The sequence below is a fragment of the Gadus chalcogrammus genome, chromosome 2, assembly GCF_026213295.1.
Source record: "Gadus chalcogrammus isolate NIFS_2021 chromosome 2, NIFS_Gcha_1.0, whole genome shotgun sequence".
NCBI classification, from domain to species: domain Eukaryota; kingdom Metazoa; phylum Chordata; class Actinopteri; order Gadiformes; family Gadidae; genus Gadus; species Gadus chalcogrammus.
In genome coordinates, this window is record NC_079413.1 from 16793813 (window position 1) to 16814345 (window position 20533).

Consider the following 20533-nt stretch of genomic DNA (forward strand, 5'->3'; position numbering starts at 1 on the left):
CTCCACCACACCAACCTAACCACCACTACCACCATAACCACCACCAACCCTGTGTCCTGGTATGGAGAAGCCAAGTTAAAATCATTTAGGTGGCATGTAGCAGATTGCGACCCTCAAATCCCATGAGCTACTCAAAGCGAGCTAAAAGGTAACACAACTCTGCTCTATACACGCAGACACCATCTATGTTTGCCTTCTGATTTCAGATCAGAAACACGACTCCTGATTCACGGTTTTCTTTACAGTAAAACCATAATCTACGGCAATAGCTGTTTAGGTTTGTTTGTGAACGACTTTTACATAATTGATCTCTCCTCCTCCTCCAGCTGGCCTCTCAGCATCACAGCAGCGCACTCCGAAACCTGCATCGCCTGAGCTTTCTACAGCAAAGTTGTAGAAAAACAACACATTAGGGTTTGTAACTCCACCAACTATCTAAACAAAGCTATGGCCAAACATTAATAAGCAAACAGTAAGAGCATTTTTATGCCAATAAATGATTCATACTATCAATAAACCATACTCGAGGAACAAATTGCAATAGATGCAATAGACTGACTGTTTTCAGAGTTCACCCCGATCCCTTTATTTACGGTAATCCAGCTGCTATCTTGATATTGGCAAACATTGCATTAAAATGAGGCAACCTGAAGTTCATTATATAGAGTGCGTGTTTATGGTGACTGCGTAGTGTGTGTGTGTCTGTGTGTGTGTGTTGTGGATGCCACAGTGTGTGTGTGTATAAGTGTGTAAGTGACAAAGCATGCATGGCATTCAACAGACCTCAAGGCGTTGTGTGTGTCTGCACATGACGTGTGTGTAGGACAGGCGGGCTGTGTGGCATGCAGTGGACCCCGGGGAATTAGGAGTGTGTGTGTTTTTGTGTGTGTTAGTGTGTGCGTGTCCAAGCGAGGCGCAGAGGAACTTTGTGTTGGTTTCTCAGCAGAGCGTAGAATAACCTGACAGCTCCGAGCCCAGCCTGACAGTGACCTGCCCTACAGGCACTCCCCCCCTCCCTCCCCAACCCTTCTCCCCCCTCACTCCCCTCGACCCTTCTCCCCGTATTCTCACTCCCTCCCCCCACCCCCACCCCCACCTTCCTGTTCCCTCCCCGTTTGTTTTTGTGTGAAACATGTTGTGCTAGTATTGTGTATCTGCACACATACCTGTGTGTGTGTGTATGTGTGTGTGTGAGAGACAGAGTAGATAACTTATAACCCCCCCCCCACAGTGAGGGATCAGATTGTTATGCATCTCACACACACACCAGACCCACACGAACCAGACACACACGCATGGCAGGACGTGTGAAAGTCACAGTGGGCAAAGTGGATGCTATGGGCGGGGCTCGGTTATTGTCACCGTGGAAGAGGTCATGTGGTCCAGGTCAGAGGGGGTGTGTGCAGACTAGTCTAGTCGGGGGGCCGGCCCGACCCACTGCAACACACCTCACCACAACACTAACAAACACAACTCTAATCACAGCTAATTATTAGTCAATTAGAGAGATTGCGAAATTCAAAATCATCACGTTGGTTTCTCCATGCAGTAGATCAGTGTCTGACGGAAGGGTGAGTGGTATTGGCAGACAGAGCCAAGATCTGATTGGCTGACGGATCCGTCGCAGCCTGAAAAGTAAGAATTTGCTCAACTTCTGAACGCAAGAGACAGTGCAGACAGACCCAAATTGCATTTCGGGATCGCCCCATGCAAAGTCAATGAGATCCGTCAACGGACGGATGCAGTGGGCAAGGGGTGGTAGACAAACTGCCAGAAACGAAAAAAATGAAAAATCCTTACTTTGTTTATTATTTTATTACAAACCCATCAACAAAAAAAGCACAACATAAAACAAAGTTTCCACTCTCTAACCTAAATGCTAACTTGTGAACTTCACACCATCATCATTCCCATCCTCCAGGCGTTGCTATGGCGACCAGCAGCCTCTCACTCGGTGAGGTAGAAGTGCATCTTGTCGTTGACGTTCTTGCGCTCGGGGTTGAGCCGCTTGAGGATCTGGGCGAGCACGTTGACCGTCTGCTCGCTGCTCAACCCCGTCCGCTTGGTCTGGAACTTCTTCAGCAGGTCCTTGGTGGTCATGGGCTTACGGATCAGGTAGCGGCGCACCGCCTCCTCTGTCAGCTGGACGTCACTGGAGGAGGAGAGAGGGGGTGCAATTAAGGAGGAGGAGGAGGAGCAGGTTGCGCCGCACAGCCTCCTCGGTCAGCTGCATGTCGCTGTGAAGGGGATTGGGGGGGGGGTTATAATCTCCTCCTCCACCCCCACATGGCCTGTCTGCTGCGCCTCCCAAAGCGCTTTGAGGGAAGAGGAGAAACTAAATATGGTGGTGATACTGGTATTGATGGTGGAGATACTTGCAGTGATGGTGGTGATAGTGGTGATGATACTGGTAGTGATGGTGGTGATGATACTGGTAGTGATGGTGGTGATGATACTGGTAGTGATGGTGGTGTTGATACTGGTAGGGATGATGGTGATACTGGTAGTGATGGTGATAGTGGTGATGGTACTGGTAGTGATGGTGTACCTGGTGCTGGGGGTGGACTTCCCAGAGGGGGGCTGAGGGGTGGTCTTCCCGGATGGGGCGGGGCTCTGGCCGGCCGGCTCCATCTTCAGCCTCTTGGCAGCCGGGGAGTCGGTGGAGGGGGCCGCGGGGGGCCTCTTACCTACACACACACACACACACACACACACACACACACACACACACACACACACACACACACACACACACACACACACACACACACACACACACACACACACACACACACACACACACACCATTAGACTGACATGCAGTTACACAGCAGTGCACACTCACACACATACATAAAAAGCATTACACACACACTTAACGCAGACAGATCGCATCCAACACACAAACACACAGACCAACAACACACACGAACACACACAGAGACAGACCAACAACACACACACAGACCGACAGACTAACAACACACACACACACACAGGGGCCCTTACATAGTCGACGCATCGCTACGCATCCAAAAGGCTACGCGACGCGACGCGATGCGACGCGACGCTACGCTACGCTTCGGCCGCCATTATGCGTCGACGCGTAGCAAAACGCGTCCTCCAAATTTTTGATACGCGACGCGCGGATCCATGCAATACCATGCGTTGTCGGTGGGGGCGATACTGCAAATATCTTACATTATTCCCACTATAGGTTATATTTACAGAAGAACATATGAGAGGATGCGGGAACGTGATAAGAATTACTTGACGTCTCTTTTACTAATTATCTGTGCCAATTTATGCGAACCCTTCCACAGGGGCAAAGTACTATTTTGATGCGCAACATCAAACAGCTGATGCGGGATTGTGAGCCATTTTATTGATCTTCTTGTCAACCGATATTCGTTCTATTACTGGCCTTATTTGTTTTAGTGTTAGCCTATTTGAATTAATTACGTAATGTTTTGTGTTCACGTTCTATGTGAAACATAAGTGTTCATGTTCTGTTCATGAGTGTGTAGTGAATGAAAAATGTGTGCGTGTATGGTGGGACTATTTTCTGTATTTGATAAATAAACCCCTTTTCTCTAATAATGTTGCCTACCATATAATTTCTGTGGACATTATGCGCTATAGCTTTGGCTATAGGCCTACACTTAAATAATTCATTCATCTGTCAAGGCAATAGCTCGTTGCATAAACATTTTATATGGATATGAATTAATGAGTTTGACGTAAACCAAATTAGGTAACTTGTGTAACATAGAGCTGCAGCGACGCGTCGATGACGTCGACGTGTCGACGTCGAAAATTCGTCGACGTCAAATTTCTCCGTCGACGATTTTCGACAGAGAAATGGACGAAAGTCACAATAAAGGAAAATGTCCGCGCATGAAATCATCAAAGGTATGGAAATACTTCAAGTTAAGTCCTAAACGGAAAGGTGTTGTGATTTGCACTCTTTGCCAAATGGAGTTGGCATATCACAAGAGCACGACAGCAATGTTGGAGCATCTCAAACGAGAAAGTATCTCGTGCGCATGAGAAAGTATCTCGTGCGCATGAGAAAGTATCTTGTGCGCACGAGAAAGTATCTCATGAGCACGGGGAAATATCGTGCGCATATCACTGGCAGAGTGTGTGTGTGTGTGTGTGTGTGTGTGTGTGTGTGTGTGTGTGTGTGTGTGTGTGTGTGTGTGTGTGTGTGTGTGTGTGTGTGTGTGTGTGTGTGTGTGTGTGTGTGTGTGTGTCGTCAGCGAGTAGGTGGACAAGCGAGGAGAGCGAGCGATAGCGTGCGTGTCAGTCTAGTGAAGTCATGAACGAGTCCGGTTGTGTGTAAGAATAAAGTACCCAGCCTGTCAAGAATCGGTGGCCGCTTCATTCCATCATATTCCGACCTATAAGCAGACTCACTGTCGGTCAAAGTGAAGGGTCATGCCCCCGAGAGAGCATCGGCCCTGGAGGGAACGTATCACCTGTGCTCCTCGGTCTGGGAGCCGACAGCAGGAAAGATGTAACTAACCATCTCGTAGTTGGAGGCGGAGCGCAAGAGAGTATACGCACACATTTTTTTCATGTCCCTTTACGGGTTCCGTATTAAATAAAGTATATCATTAAAGATCCCATGCCATGCTATTTTATGGATGCTTTAATATAGGTATTAGTGGGCCACAAACACAGTATTCAAAGACGTCCCCGAAATTCAGCCGTGGTGCAGAGTTACAGCCACTCCGAACTAGTCGCACATTGAGCTTCCCCCAAACGCGCTGTTTCGGTGGGCGTGTCAAGGCAGGTCAAGGAGGGGGGTGGGGGTGTGGCCCTGAGCAGCTTGTAGCCACAGTACCATTCGCTCTGGTTACGGTGGGCGTGTCAAGGCAGGTCAAGGAGGGGGGTGGGGGTGTGGCCCTGAGCAGCTTGTAGCCACAGTACCATGCGCTGTTTACGGTGGATGTATCGCAACGGCTCGTAGAAACCCATATTATACATAGATATCTATGTAATATAATATATATTATCACCTGGCCCTGAGCAGCTTGTAGCCACGGTACCATGCGCTCAGTTTACGGTGGATGTATCGCAATAGCCCTTAGAAACCAATATTATACATAGATATCTATATCATATAATATACATTATCACCTGGCCCTGAGCAGCTTGTAGCCACGGTACCATGCGCTGTTTACGGTGGATGTATCGCAATGGCTCTTAGAAACCCATATTATACATAGATATCTATATCATATAATATATAATAGATATTATCACGGCCAAAAGCTGTGTGAGCCTCCAGACGATAGGCTATTATGAATCTCAAACGACCGCGTCTTCTTCAGATTGATGTGGAAGTGACGTCGGAGAACCCGACGAAGTCCTTTGTGATTCATTATATCGTCTGGAGGTGCACACAGATTTTGGCCGTGATAATATGCATTATTTGATATAGATATCTATGTTTTATATGATATTATTTAGGTGTAGAGCCCCAGGACTCTAACGCAAGTGTTGCACACTTCCTTGTTATTTGGATAACCGTTCTGTTGTTGGTGTGATGGCGCATAACACGTCGGACTCTCGTCTCTGGTATTTCTACAACGAGACTCGTAGTGGGGGTTATCGCAGCCATGGTTGAGAATGAATTGGGGGAAAGGAACTTTGGCTTTGACTCCCTGAAGTACATGAACCACGACATGGATGAGAAGGGGATTGTTGGCCGCGAATGTATCCCGCTTGAGCCCTGCTTCCCACCGCCTCGGCAGCGGTCAGCGCTAATCACCGCCTCCTGAAGCCGAGGCGGTGGTCCATCGGCAGCGAGACTCCGGCGGGAGACGACCGCGGTCAACAATCCCTTGGCCATGGCTGAGATAACCCCCACTACGAGTCTCGTTGTAGAAATACCAGAGACGAGAGTCCGACGTGTTATGCGCCATCACACCAACAGCAGAACGGTTATCCAAATAACAAGGAAGTGTACAACACTTGCGTTACAGTCCTGGAGCTCTATATCTAAATAATATCATATAATACATAGATATCTATATCAAATATTACATATTATCACGGCCAAAAGCTGTCTGCACGTCCAGACGATATAATGAATCACAAAGGACTTCGTCGGGTTCTCCGACGTCTCTGGTTCTTCCACATCAATCTGTAGTAGACAGAACCGCGCGCTGCCTGCTGCCTGCTGCCGGCGCGAGGCACCACCGCCCGGCTGCCCGCTGCCGGGCGGTGGTGCTTCGCGGCGGTGGTGCCTCGCGGCAACCGGCGGCAGGCAGCATGTCGCAGTTCATGTACTTCGATGTCGTTCTGCCATTGCATTCAAAATTCTGTAACTAGCCTGTTACTACGAACTAAGCAACTACCGTACACGTATTAGCATTTAGCACTAGCTCAATCACGACTCTTTCAGAATTCTTGTGGGTGGTTACGAACCAACCAAGTGGGCAGGGCCATGAATAATAGTTTGACAACGCTACGTCACAGTGTCACCTTATCCAGATCGGCTCATTTCTTCTGCCTTTTTCCTTTCATTGCCTATTGCATTCAGCAGACAAACTGCATAGATTTCAAACTTACCACAGCTCACAAACTTATTCAGACGTATGTTATTTAACAAACAATAGGAAAAATGTGATTTTAATGGCATGGGCTCTTTAAGAATTTTTTGGTATTTATTTGAGATACATTATGGTTTTTATTAATCGAGCAACAGAAAAATAGATAATCGTCCAATTAGTCATTCGATTAGTCGACTAATCGATAAAATAATCGCCCGATTAATCGTTTAATAAATAATCGTTTACCCCCAGCCTTAGTGTAACATGATAACTAATGAATCAAAAGTCATGTTTCCAAGTGACCAATGTATACACATTTATTGGTCAGTGCGCATACCCAATCGTAGCACATTGTACTGGTGGGGAAACACGCCAGCATCTGACAATAATAATCTGCCAGCTGCTCCCTCACAAGGGCCGGTTTTGGTGAGAGTCGGGAAGATATCGGATGACTCGCGAAAGGAGATCATCAAACTTTGGCGCCGACATCCGAAAATACTGGAAATGCCTCTCCTCGTCCATGCTTCGCATTGGAAGCATCAGAGAAACAAATTCCCCATCCTGATCTCGTGTGGTATTTAAAGGGCGCACATACCATTACCACCGCCTATCTCTGCGCTTCATCACTCTTCTTCCGTAGCCACTTCGATCGGAACGTCACCTGGAACGTCACCCGCGAAAACACCGGTGACTCTGCTGCCACCCATGGCGTGAGTGGTGTATTGCATGTCATGCATTGCCCGCGACGTTCGCGTATGCTGTGTAGACTATGAAAGGAAGCGCGTCGCTCGCGTCACTCGCGTCGTTTACGCGCGTTGCTCGCGTCGACTATGTAACGGCCCTTACAACACACACACAGACAGACTAACAACACACACACACAGACTAACGACACACACACACACAGACTAACGACACACACACACACAGACAGAACAATAACACACACAGAGAGACAGAACAACAACACACCCACAGAGACAGACCCACAACACACACACAGAGACAGACCAACAACACACCCACAGAACAACAACAACACACACACAGACAAGACCACAACACACACAGACAGACCAACAACAAACACACACAGACCAACCACCCACACAGACCCACCCTGCTCCAGCTTGCTGGCAGCGGCCCTCAGCGTGTTGGAGGTTGCGGCCGTGTCGATGGAGGGGGTCCCGGGCCGGCTGGAGGCCCGCGAGCTGCCCCCCGACCCACGCCCGCCCCCCCGCTTGGGAGGGGTGCGTTTCTTCTGAGGGGGGGAACATAGGAGGACCCATTTAGAGGCTTTTGTCATTTCAGAAGGGTGGCTAATGAGCCGGGCTCTCCAGGGAGACTCGGGGCATCGGGGTCTGAACCCAAGCCCTCGGGATGGGGGTATAGACCCCAGAGAGACTCACCGCCATGAACAGAGCAGATGCCGCCTCGCCCTCGATGTCGCTGTCGTCAGAGCTGTCCGACTCCCCGCTGCTGTCTGGAGGAGCAGAGACAATGGTTAGCTTCATCAACATCGCTGGAGCTCCACGACACACAGCACACCACACAGCCTCTCGCTCAGTGCGACAGAACAGGGATGGGAGGACGTCAGGTTCCATTCATACCGCTGGAGGACTCACCTTTCTTCTTCTTCTTCTCTATCTGCACCGGCGTCTTTTTACCCTCCTCCTCCTCCTCCTCTCCCTCCTTCGTCTCCTCCTCGTTGGGTTTCTCCTCCTCGCTCTCCTCCTCGCTCTCCGTGGCCTCGTCGATGCCTGCCGAGAGGAGGGAGGTGAGTGATCATCATGTCACCATCTCCGGATGGACCCCCACTCCAGTGCCCCTGGTGTCAGGTGGATTCTACTAAAACACAGCCTCCCCTCTCCAAGTCCCACGTCAGAGCAGGACCACTGCCAGGTTCAGGGTTTGATTCCCACCAGGGCACTAGGGCAGCCCATGTCAGAGACACATGCACTCACTGTCTCCTAACAGCTCGACCATAACAGCGTCCCACACCTGGCGTTTACATGGATGGATTCATCCATTCATTCTGGTATTCATCCATTCATACCTGTATTCATCCATTCACTACGGTATTCATTAGGGATGCACCGAAATGAAAATTCTTGGCCGAAACTGAAAACCGAAAATGAGCCGAAAACACCGAAAGAAATTATTATGACAATTATTAGTACCATTTAGGGTTGCCGCGGTATACGGTATTAGGTTAAAAGTTTGGCAGTTTGTCTTTGCACTGTTTTATTTTTTTGTGTGTTTTTTCATTAAAAAAAAATATATACAAACCTATTAGATAGGCTACCTATTAAAGCGTTGGAACACGCAAGACCGGTAACCATAGCAGCGCCGGAAAACAAACCCGGCGCGCAGCCAGACGCTGTCAACGACTGTGAGAGGAGAGTTGACGGAGAAGATGGCGGTTGATCTAGTTTCAAAGTTTATACCGTTTATACTCGATAATACAACCATCACCATTGCTTTTATGGCTATGACTGTGTACTAACTTCATTAAAATCAAGGCATTGCAATTTTTGCAAATCACTATACGTGGGTCTTTCTCAGAAACATGGAAAAACGTCCACACCGCAGACATATTGGCGCTTATCCAGACAAGCGTATGCTGGCCGCGCTTTTTGTTTGCGTCATCACAAATTTCTGTTTCGGCCGTGTTGTTTCGGTGATAAAAGTATTTCGGCCGAAAACCGAAAATGCGCTTTTGGGCCATTTCGGCCGAAAATTTGGTGCATCCCTAGTATTCATCATTCATTCAAGTATTCATCAATCATTCTGGTGTTCATCCACTCATTGCGGTCATCCGCTCTGACCTTTGGGGACGCCCTCTCCTTTGTTCTGGTTGCTCTTGGTCTCCGGCTCCTCCTCAGAGCTGCAGGAGGAGAACACAGAGGTTAAACCCTGATAGGAACAGAGGAGTTACACCCAGGAGCTCTGAGGCAGGCAAAGCCCCTGGGCTGAGGGTCACTGCAGGTTAAGGGACGTCGAGTGTGGAACATAATGTACCATGCTGAAAAGAGACAGTGAACCCAAAACTAATTAGGTCTTCTATGATCGTCAACGTAGCGATGATGTTATTTTATCACTGAAATACGTCCCCCATTTATACAAAATCGTTGAAATCCTATGTTTTTGTTCATTCTCCGACCAGAGGGATCCACTGGGAACTAGGAGGTGTCCGTGACGGCCCTCAGACAAACTCGAGGGGCTGCGTCACATCACCTGATGGATTCCCATCACCTGCTCTCGTCGGATATGTAGTCCAGCTCCAGGCCCTCAGTCTCCTTCCTTCCTCCTCCCCCCACCTGCTCTCGTCAGACATGTAGGCGACCTCGAGCCCTTCGTAGTCTCCCCCCTTCCTCCCCCCTACCTGCTCTCATCAGACATGTAGTCGACCTCCAGCCCTTCGTAGTCTCCGTCATCGCTGTCCTCGGCCGCCTCATTGTCGCTGCCCTTCTTCTTCTTTTTCTTCTTCTTCATCCCTTGTTTTCCTTTGGCCTCCTTGTCCTTCTTAGCCTTCCCCTCTCCCTCTGGGGACGAGAGACAGAGAGAGGGGGGGAGAGATAGAGGGGGAGGCAGGGAGAAAGAGCGAGAGAGATGACAGAGAAAGAGATAATGATTAACAACAGAGGTTTAAACCAACAGGTGGTATTGTTTCTTGTGTTGTCAGGCAGGGGTCCATAGGGGTATGGCTTTGGTTTGTTCTTCTGAATGTTTGAGCAAAACACATCAAACACCTTGAAACACCTGCAAGCGGTTTTAAAGGCTGCTTTGAAACCAGCGAGTCTTTGAATATCGTGCACTAATGAGTTCTTAATCTGCATGACCTATTGGTCAGTGGTAAACGAGGCCAGTCTGCTCAGCAGGATGAAAGACACTGATTCAGAGGGCCTTCACATCCAATACACACACTAGTCTTATTAATCCTCATTAGGTAGACGGCCACTAATGTCGAATAACTAGTATGGGTTAGGCTAGCAACCCCAAAGAGACTGACCAGGACTCTACCTACTCTCTCTCACTCACTCGTCTCTCTACCTTCTCCCATGGCAGTCTCTCTCTCAGGGTGCAGGGTGCTAGTCTCTCTCTCTCTCTCTCTCTCATGGTTGTGGTGGTAGTCTCTCTCTCCCTCTCTCCCTCTCTCTTGGTGCCAGTCTCAGTGGTATTCTCTCTCTCTCTCGCTCTACCTTCGCCCATGCTGCTGTCACTGTCGTCTGTGCTCATCTCCAGGTCCTCCTCCAGGTCTGTGATGCGCAGGTCCCCTCCTCCTTTCTTCTTCTTCTTCTTCTTGCCTCCCTTCCCGCCCTTCTCCCCCTCGTCGTCGTCGTCGTCCCCTCCTCCTCCGCGTTCCGTCTCCCTCAGCCGGCGCTGCAGCATGATGCTGAAGTGGTTCACCACCTTGTTCCTCCTGGGGGAGACAGAGGCGTCAGACCAGGGGCTCCACCTTCCCCTTCCCCTCCCCCTCCTCCTCCTTCCCCTCCCCCCCTCCTCACCGGCCCCACTCCTCCTCGGCCTCCTCAGCGGTCAGCGTGCGGTGCTTGGACTGGGGGACGAAGTTGTACCAGCCGTGGACGGGGAAGGCTTCAAAGGCCCCGTCGGGGCACTGGGTGAAGATGTAGTACGAGGCATTCTCCGTCACGCCGCCCTTCTTCTGACCTTTGAACCTGACAGAGCACAGCGGTTAACGACGCCTCAACAACGAGGACACGCCCCTCACATAAGCTCCTCCCCTAACCTCTTGCCGGCCTTGCCGTTGACCTTCAGGATCCAGGGCTGATCCTCCACCTTGAACTCCCGCGTCACGATGCCGTACTTCTTCCTGCGCGCCTCCTCGCGCTGCTTCTTGCCGAACTCACTCCCTGCGGCGCCGTCCGGGGCCTCCTCCTCGCCGTACATGCGGCGGGCGCTCAGGTCGCGCTCCATGCGGGCCTGGGGGGGGGGCACAGCTGGGGTGAGAGGAGGGGCGGGGCACCGACCTAATCGTTCTAGAGGACTCCGGGCCGATCGGGGACAGAACACTGGACATCACTAGAGCTTATAGGCCCTGTAGACCCCCGCGGGCCAGGGCTGAGCCCATGGGGGAAGACACCGGGTCTGGACCCCAACCAGCCAGGTCTGTCTGGATCCCCTCTCAGTGGACACCCGCCGCACCACTCCTCCTCAACCCACCTCTACCCCTCCTTTACCTCACTCCTCCTCCTTTACCTCAATCCTGCTCCTCCCCATCTTTCCTCCACACCCCACCTCACTCCTCCTCCCCACCTCTACTCCCCCTTTACCTCACTCCCCCTCCTCCCCCCCTCTAAACCTCAAAAAAGTGAAGCTCTCTTCTATTAACATATCATGGACTAATACTTCACAGAACACAACCGTGCGCTCTACATGTACCCCCATATAGTATATTGTTGCTTTATTTCTTATCAGCTGAAGGTGAACTCCACTCTGGGAAATTGAGCCACACAGCAGCATAACGTGGACCGTGTCAACAGGGAACAAACACATGAAAAAACGATTTCATTCAATCAACGACAGCATTTGGAAATAGGAAAAAGTAAACAACCAAGTGGTTGGTTGTTGTGTGAGTTATCTCTGGTCCTCGCCCAGGGGGACCCACCTGAGTCCACGTGGAGCAGTTCACTTTGTCCCCGGCGTTGAACGCCATGATGCTGTACTTCTTACTGGTGTTCCTATAGCAACAAAACGCACGTCACAACACACATGAGTTACTGAAAACCTGTTGACACTACATATATAATGGAGATATTATATATATATATATATATATATATATATATGAGGATACATATAATATCCATCAATCTATCTTTATAGAAAGACACTCACTTGGGGACTCTGACTGTGTACTCTGTAGCCGTTGAGCTTCCGCCTCCCTGTGTAAGAGGAAAGGAAAACTCACTGAATGATGACACAAACACCACAAGACAAGTGTTGACCCACATTACTGAAATCAGTCCCTCATCCTTTGTTTTTATCATATCTGCAGCAGCTGAACACATAGTATTATTTATTACTATGATCTATTAGAATTAGCCAGTGTTTTGGGAAAGGTGAATCCCTTTTGCTCCCAACTAGAAAATTCCGACCCGCGTTACTCTCCCCCGTCTCTACGTTTGGTTCCGGTTGACGCCATCACGGTCCACCTGGAGTCACACCTTCCTACCAGGAGACCTCCCTCAGAGAGAACCCTGTAGGAGTGTTTGTTGTTGGTCTGTCTGTGTGTGTTGTGGTCTTGTCTCCAACCCTGAAGGAACGGTTCATTTCAGCAGAACCGTGAAATACCACAGAAGCACTTGACCAAATTCATATACCCCTAAAACCTGTTCCTCTCCTCTCCATCACTTGAACCGTGAGCAGTATCACCGTTTATATCCACTGCTGCAGAGACGACATATCCACACCGAGGCTACAGGGTCCGGGAGTAAAGACTCAATTTACCAGGGCCGTCATGATGCTGTGATGAATCCTCCTCAGACTCCGATCATCCGTTTTACTTCAACGTTGTCCTGTTGGGAGGACACAAAGCATAATTTAATGTGGCGGCGAGACTCTCCTTCTACATGTTCTCCCTCCCCTCTGGAGGTTCTAGTTGTGTTTCTATTGGGTTCTACCAGATCCTCATCATCCTCTCATTTCACCGACTCGTTACTTTACCGGCTGGTTTCACCACGGCGGACTGGTTTCTTCACTGGTTCCTGTCCTCCCTAACTGGCGGGTTGATCTGCTCTGCAGGCACGGAGCATGCGCACTTTGCTATTTACTGTCCGTCGACAAAAGCGTCCGGAGGAGAACAGAGAGGACTGGAAAGGTTCCTAAAGAGGAGCAGAAAGGTTCCTAGCGACAAGCGGAAAGGTTCGACTTGTTTGCATAGTTCTGCATTTATCACAATTTGTTAGTTATTTTAACTGATGAGAGGAATATGATTATCGAAACACATCATTTTGTTATGTTGCCTTTTCACAGCCTTCAAATAAAGCACATCCGAGGAAGTAGGCCTGAGATAAATTATGTGAAGACCTTGAATCAGTAGAGAAGTAGCCTATTTTTTTACCAACAAACACAAATTGTAGATCTCATCTGCATGAGTAAAGCAAACCCTGTTCCGTTTAACCAAAATTGCGACTTTGAAAAGACAATTTTTCATTTTTGTTTGATGAAACATCGAACCAATAACTACGATCACCTTGCAGTGTTATAAAAGTGTGACAATAATTCAGATCGGTCAATGTTCAATCATATTTTAACTACATTAAGCCAAAGTATGAGCTCCATTCAAACCAATATGATAGAATAGGCTACGTTTTATTTAATGCATTTATTCATTTTATTGATCAAACCAGTTTCCAGCAACAACACTACATGGCCTACTCTCTGTCTGAACGGGCTTCACTTCACCAGCCAACTGCCTTTAGAAGCGGCACCGACACCGACACGCCAACAGCGAACAGAGCGCTCCTCGGTGCCCCGCGGCGCAGACAGACTGAGGAAGTGGATCCAGGAGACGGTATGCGCAGCGGGGTACCGGTACCCCGAACCGCGCACCGCGCAAAGCGCATTGTGGAAAATGCAACACGCAACGCGCAGCCGCGCAACGAGCAACACACGTCGCGCAACACGCACTGCAGAACACGCACAAAGCACCGCGCAGTGCATCGCGCAGAGCGCAACACGCACCAAGCAAAGCGAACGCAACACATTCTCAAGGCTGGTTTATGCTCGGTTACGTAAGCGTAAGCGCAAGCGCAAGAGGCCCTTGCGCGCCCTTGCGCCCCCCTTGCGCGACTTCTCACGTCTTGCGTGCGTCGGGTGATTTTTCTAGACTTGCGTCATTTTTTACGTAAGCTTTTACGCGAGCCGCCCAGCCTACAAGGCTGTGATTGGTTTGCTGGTCTGGTTACTACTTCCTGTCTGGAGTATCACCCGGCAGGCTCATATACAAAAGCATTAACCTGAAGTGAAGTTAACTTTGCTGCCAACACATTATGTCGTTTTAAAATGTAGAGAGATATGCACATTTATACAACCCCAATGATCAACAACTTCATCACCCCTGTTCCTTTGTCTGTTGCCATCATTCACTGTGTATGGGGAGAACACGATCTGGCACATAAACAAACCAACGACTCCCACAGACAAAGACGTCATTCTCGAGGTCGTCTTCAACGAAAAACTTTCCTCCACATATTACTCCACCTACTGTTCTGGCGGTAAATTGCTTGGCAACACGCGCAACACGCGCAACCTAAAGGCTGGTTTAAGGCTGGTTTATGCTCGGTTACGTAAGCGTAAGCGCAAGCGCAAGAGGCCCTTGCGCCCCCCTTGCGCGACTTCTCACGTCTTGCGTGCGTCGGGCGATTTTTCTAGACTTGCGTAATTTTTTACGTAAGCTTTTACGCGAGCCGCCCAGCCTGCAAGGCTGTGATTGGTTTGCTGGTCTGGTTACTACTTCCTGTCTGGAGTATCACCCGGCAGGCTCATATACAAAAGCATTAACCTTTTTTTTTTTTCAGTTAACTTTGCTGCCAACACATTATGTCGTTTTAAAATGTAGAGAGATATGCACATTTACACAACCCCAATGATCAACAACTTCATCACCCCTGTTCCTCTGTCTGTTGCCATCATTCACTGTGTATGGGGAGAACACGATCTGGCACATAAACAAACCAACGACTCCCACAGACAAAGACGTCATTCTCGAGGTCGTCTTCAACGAAAAACTTTCCTCCACATATTACTCCACCTACTGTTCTGGCGGTAAATTGCTTGGCAACACGCGCAACACGCGCAACCTAAAAGGGAGCATGAATTGCTTTGAGTAAATTTTGCGCAACAACGTAACACCAACGCTGAAGCATGCAGCCGCCTTTATGCTCGGTTACGTAAGCGTAAGCGCAAGCGCAAGAGGCCCTTGCGCGCCCTTGCGCCCCCCTTGCGCGACTTCTCACGTCTTGCGTGCGTCGGGTGATTTTTCTAGACTTGCGTCATTTTTTACGTAAGCTTTTACGCGAGCCGCCCAGCCTGCAAGGCTGTGATTGGTTTGCTGGTCTGGTTACTACTTCCTGTCTGGAGTATCACCCGGCAGGCTCATATACAAAAGCATTAACCTGAAGTGAAGTTAACTTTGCTGCCAACACATTATGTCGTTTTAAAATGTAGAGAGATATGCACATTTATACAACCCCAATGATCAACAACTTCATCACCCCTGTTCCTCTGTCTGTTGCCATCATTCACTGTGTATGGAGAGAACACGATCTGGCACATAAACAAACCAACGACTCCCACAGACAAAGACGTCATTCTCGAGGTCGTCTTCAACGAAAAACTTTCCTCCACATATTACTCCACCTACTGTTCTGGCGGTAAATTGCTTGGCAACACGCGCAACACGCGCAACATAAAAGGGAGCATGAATTGCTTTGAGTAAATTTTGCGCAACAACGTAACACCAACGCTGAAGCATGCAGCCGCCTTATAAGGGAGCATGAATTGCTTTGAGTAAATTTTGCGCAACAACGTAACACCAACGCTGAAGCATGCAGCCGCCTTCACTCCGAGCGCGTCGATTTCTGACGAACGGTCAGTGACTTTTGCTTCAGTTTCTGACGCAAAAGGGTACCCTTGCGCTGCTTTTTTAGACGCATGGGGTTTTCAACTAGTTACAATGTAACCCTTTGACGGGGGACCCGATGGCTGCACATAGAGACGCTATGAGCATTCATATCCCATTGGCTAAAGGCGGCTGCATGCTTCAGCGTTGGTGTTACGTTGTTGCGCAAAATTTACTCAAAGCAATTCATGCTCCCTTTTAGGTTGCGCGTGTTGCCAAGCAATTTACCGCCAGAACAGTAGGTGGAGTAATATGTGGAGGAAAGTTTTTCGTTGAAGACGACCTCGAGAATGACGTCTTGTCTTTGTCTGTGGGAGTCGTTGGTTTGTTTATGTGCCAGATCGTGTTCTCCCCATACACAGTGAATGATGGCAACAGACAGAGGAACAGGGGTGATGAAGTTGTTGATCATTGGGGTTGTATAAATGTGCATATCTCTCTACATTTTAAAACGACATAATGTGTTGGCAGCAAAGTTAACTTCACTTCAGGTTAATGCTTTTGTATATGAGCCTGCCGGGTGATACTCCAGACAGGAAGTAGTAACCAGACCAGCAAACCAATCACAGCCTTGCAGGCTGGGCGGCTCGCGTAAAAGCTTACGTAAAAAATGACGCAAGTCTAGAAAAATCGCCCGACGCACGCAAGACGTGAGAAGTCGCGCAAGGGGGGCGCAAGGGCGCGCAAGGGCCTCTTGCGCTTGCGCTTACGCTTACGTAACCGAGCATAAACCAGCCTAAAGGCGGCTGCATGCTTCAGCGTTGGTGTTACGTTGTTGCGCAAAATTTACTCAAAGCAATTCATGCTCCCTTTTAGGTTGCGCGTGTTGCGCGTGTTGCCAAGCAATTTACCGCCAGAACAGTAGGTGGAGTAATATGTGGAGGAAAGTTTTTCGTTGAAGACGACCTCGAGAATGACGTCTTTGTCTGTGGGAGTCGTTGGTTTGTTTATGTGCCAGATCGTGTTCTCCCCATACACAGTGAATGATGGCAACAGACAGAGGAACAGGGGTGATGAAGTTGTTGATCATTGGGGTTGTATAAATGTGCATATCTCTCTACATTTTAAAACGACATAATGTGTTGGCAGCAAAGTTAACTTCACTTCAGGTTAATGCTTTTGTATATGAGCCTGCCGGGTGATACTCCAGACAGGAAGTAGTAACCAGACCAGCAAACCAAACACAGCCTTGCAGGCTGGGCTGCTCGCGTAAAAGCTTACGTAAAAAATGACGCAAGTCTAGAAAAATCACCCGACGCACGCAAGACGTGAGAAGTCGCGCAAGGGGGGCGCAAGGGCGCGCAAGGGCCTCTTGCGCTTGCGCTTACGCTTACGTAACCGAGCATAAACCAGCCTTCAAGGCGGCTGCATGCTTCAGCGTTGGTGTTACGTAGTTGCGCAAAATTTACTCAAAGCAATTCATGCTCCCTTTTAGGTTGCGCGTGTTGCGCGTGTTGCCGAGCAACTTACCGCCAGAACAGTAGGTGGAGTAATATGTGGAGGAAAGTTTTTCGTTGAAGACGACCTCGAGAATGACGTCTTTGTCTGTGGGAGTCGTTGGTTTGTTTATGTGCCAGATCGTGTTCTCCCCATACACAGTGAATGATGGCAACAGACAGAGGAACAGGGGTGATGAAGTTGTTGATCATTGGGGTTGTATAAATGTGCATATCTCTCTACATTTTAAAACGACATAATGTGTTGGCAGCAAAGTTAACTTCACTTCAGGTTAATGCTTTTGTATATGAGCCTGCCGGGTGATACTCCAGACAGGAAGTAGTAACCAGACCAGCAAACCAATCACAGCCTTGCAGGCTGGGCGGCTCGCGTAAAAGCTTACGTAAGAAATGACGCAAGTCTAGAAAAATCGCCCGACGCACGCAAGACGTGAGAAGTCGCGCAAGGGGGGCGCAAGGGCGCGCAAGGGCCTCTTGCGCTTGCGCTTACGCTTACGTAACCGAGCATAAACCAGCCTTTAACGGAGGACCTTGCGCTTCTTTTTTCGACGCAGGGGGTTTTCCACTCATTGCAATGTAATCCCTCCACGGCAATATATGAAGCTATGAGCATTAATTCCATTGGCTAACGGAAGAGCCGATGGCTGCACATAGAGACGCTATGAGCATTCATCCCATTGGCTAACCCATTTATTTATTTATTTGTGTATGTATATCTGGAGTTCGTGACAAAAATAATTTCAAAAAAAATAACAAAAAAAATAATAAAATTGTTTTTATAATAATAAAAACAAAAATAATTTCCCTCTGGGATTATTAAAGTATTTATCTATCTATCTATCTATCTATTTATCTATCTATCTATCTAACGGAGGACCTTGTGCTTCTTTTTTCGACGCAGGGGTTTTTCCACTCATTACAATGTAATCCCTCCACGGCAATATATGAAGCTATAAGCATTCATCCCATTGGCTAACGGAAGAGCCGATGGCTGCACAATAACGGCGATTTTACAGTGACATCTGTGACATTCCTCAACACAACTACACCAACGTGTCCTTCCTAATTACACAACATGTATGGGTTAAGGCTCTGGGCATCAGTTGTCCTGTTTGGTGCTTTGATTGAGAGAAACAATCGTTTTTTTGATCAGTGTTGGGTAGCCGAGCGTTGGGTTCCGTTGGGTTCCGAGCGCGTCGATTTCTGACGAACGGTCAGTGACTTTTGCTTTAGTTTCTGACGCAAAAGGGTACCCATGCGCTGCTTTTTTAGACGCATGGGGTTTTCAACTAGTTACAATAACCCTTTGACGGGGGACCCGATGGCTGCTGAAAACCCCATGCGTCGAAAAAAGCAGCGCAAGGGTACCCTTTTGCGTCAGAAACTGAAGCAAAAGTCACTGACCGTTCGTCAGAAATCGACGCGCTCGGAGTGGCTTCAGTTTCTGACGCTGAGGTCGTTGCTATAGAGGCCACGTCCGTGCGCTTTTTTTTGACAACTGACAGAGCAAACCCTTTCTCATCAAAATTACGTTCCCAGAGAACTATTCGGCATTCTCAATTACGTTTGTCTAAAAAACGTATTTTGTCCGTGATTACGTTTTATTGAACATATTGTAATGACCTCGCCGGTGACATAACGATGTCGAGTCATTAGTAATTGAAGGAACTTTTAATGAACCAAAACCAGGTCACTGAAACCCGTAACCAACGGCAGAAATCCCACCCAAAACAAACCCCGGTTACCCCGGCAACCCCCAACACGGTCTCACTCATGTGCAGGCCCCCACCCTCGTGTTCTTCCAAGGCCCTCCCCCAGCTGACCTAATGATTCGCCCCCACACTGATTGACAAGAAGAACATTACAATACATGCACGCAGAACAACTGGCATAACGGACAACGAAATACAATCAGAGCCCGTCTACGAAGAGCCTGGGCACTCCCTATACGCCCCATTGTACCGATTTTGGTTGTAGTTCCATGAGACATCCACTGGGGGTGATCGCGGGCGAGTCCAGATTGAATGGGAGTCTATGGGGCTAAACGGCTAATTATGCCTCTTTCACCTGCTTGTCGTTGAAATATCGCAAATTTTATTGTAGATTCCGCAAGTTCAATATAGATTATGGTTCAAAAGTCAAATGAGTGAGTACTTATGTCCTTTCGATTTCTTACAGTTTGGGCCGTTGTTGGCCATAAACGCTAGCATTCTGCTAATGAATGCTGATTGGTCAGGGACGGACTTGCGACTGATTACGACCAGAGACCCCTCTTACGGCATCTGAAGCTGAAGAGCAATCAGAAACGTGTTAACTCAATTTTTAAGTACTGTATTTATATTTTCCTGCAGGTCCTTTTATTTTTTAGATAGTATGTATGATGAAAGTACATGGGCATGAATGGAATTTCTTCCATTTCTTGTGTTCAATGTTCAATGTGTTATAAACATGGTAGGTACGTTATGACCACCTTAAATAATAGTCAATATCCCGCTCAATATAATTTAATCTGTCAGTCTATTTTTCGAAAATAAAGATAGTTTAAAAAAGAAATGCCTCGTAAATGTGCAATGATAAACTGCACTTACAGTGGAAACGGATTGTCCGTCTTTTCGTTTACCAAGGACAGAAAAAGGTAACGTTCTTGCTTGCTCCTGTATGAATGGTCCTAGGCTACCTGAGGCTTCACCTAGTAAGGAAAGTTGCGCTGGAGCCCGGGTAATATCGCACATGGCTTATTCAAGTTGCGCGCTAGACATTCTCTAAAGTGTCGAGACTCAAGCACTTAACTTACCTTAACCGATTGTTCCATACAAATGGTTAGTTAACGATTTAACAACTTCAACATCTGCTATTACAGTCGTTAT

General features: G+C 48.3%; 1 protein-coding gene across 1 annotated transcript; it reads right to left on the bottom strand.

Annotated features, from left to right (window-relative positions):
• Nucleotides 1-1711: 1711 nt before the first annotated feature.
• On the bottom strand, nt 1712-13340 carry gtf2f1 (general transcription factor IIF, polypeptide 1). Its single transcript, XM_056583232.1, has 14 exons — nt 13251-13340; nt 13035-13102; nt 12423-12469; nt 12193-12265; nt 11314-11507; nt 11072-11242; nt 10766-10986; nt 9949-10108; nt 9392-9450; nt 8189-8323; nt 7973-8046; nt 7683-7824; nt 2549-2687; nt 1712-2152 (listed from the first exon to the last, which is right to left on the bottom strand). Exons 2-14 carry the CDS (start codon nt 13044-13046, stop codon nt 1948-1950), a joined length of 1632 nt encoding a protein of 543 aa, XP_056439207.1. The 5' UTR covers nt 13047-13102; nt 13251-13340; the 3' UTR covers nt 1712-1947.
• Nucleotides 13341-20533: the final 7193 nt, after the last annotated feature.

Coding starts and splice junctions, on each gene's coding strand:
- gtf2f1 (XM_056583232.1), bottom strand. Junction 8,047..8,188: donor AGAGAAGAAGAAGAAGAAAG/GTGAGTCCTCCA, acceptor CTGCTCCTCCAG/ACAGCAGCGGGGAGTCGGAC. Junction 2,153..2,548: donor AAGTCCACCCCCAGCACCAG/GTACACCATCAC, acceptor CTCCTCCTCCAG/TGACGTCCAGCTGACAGAGG.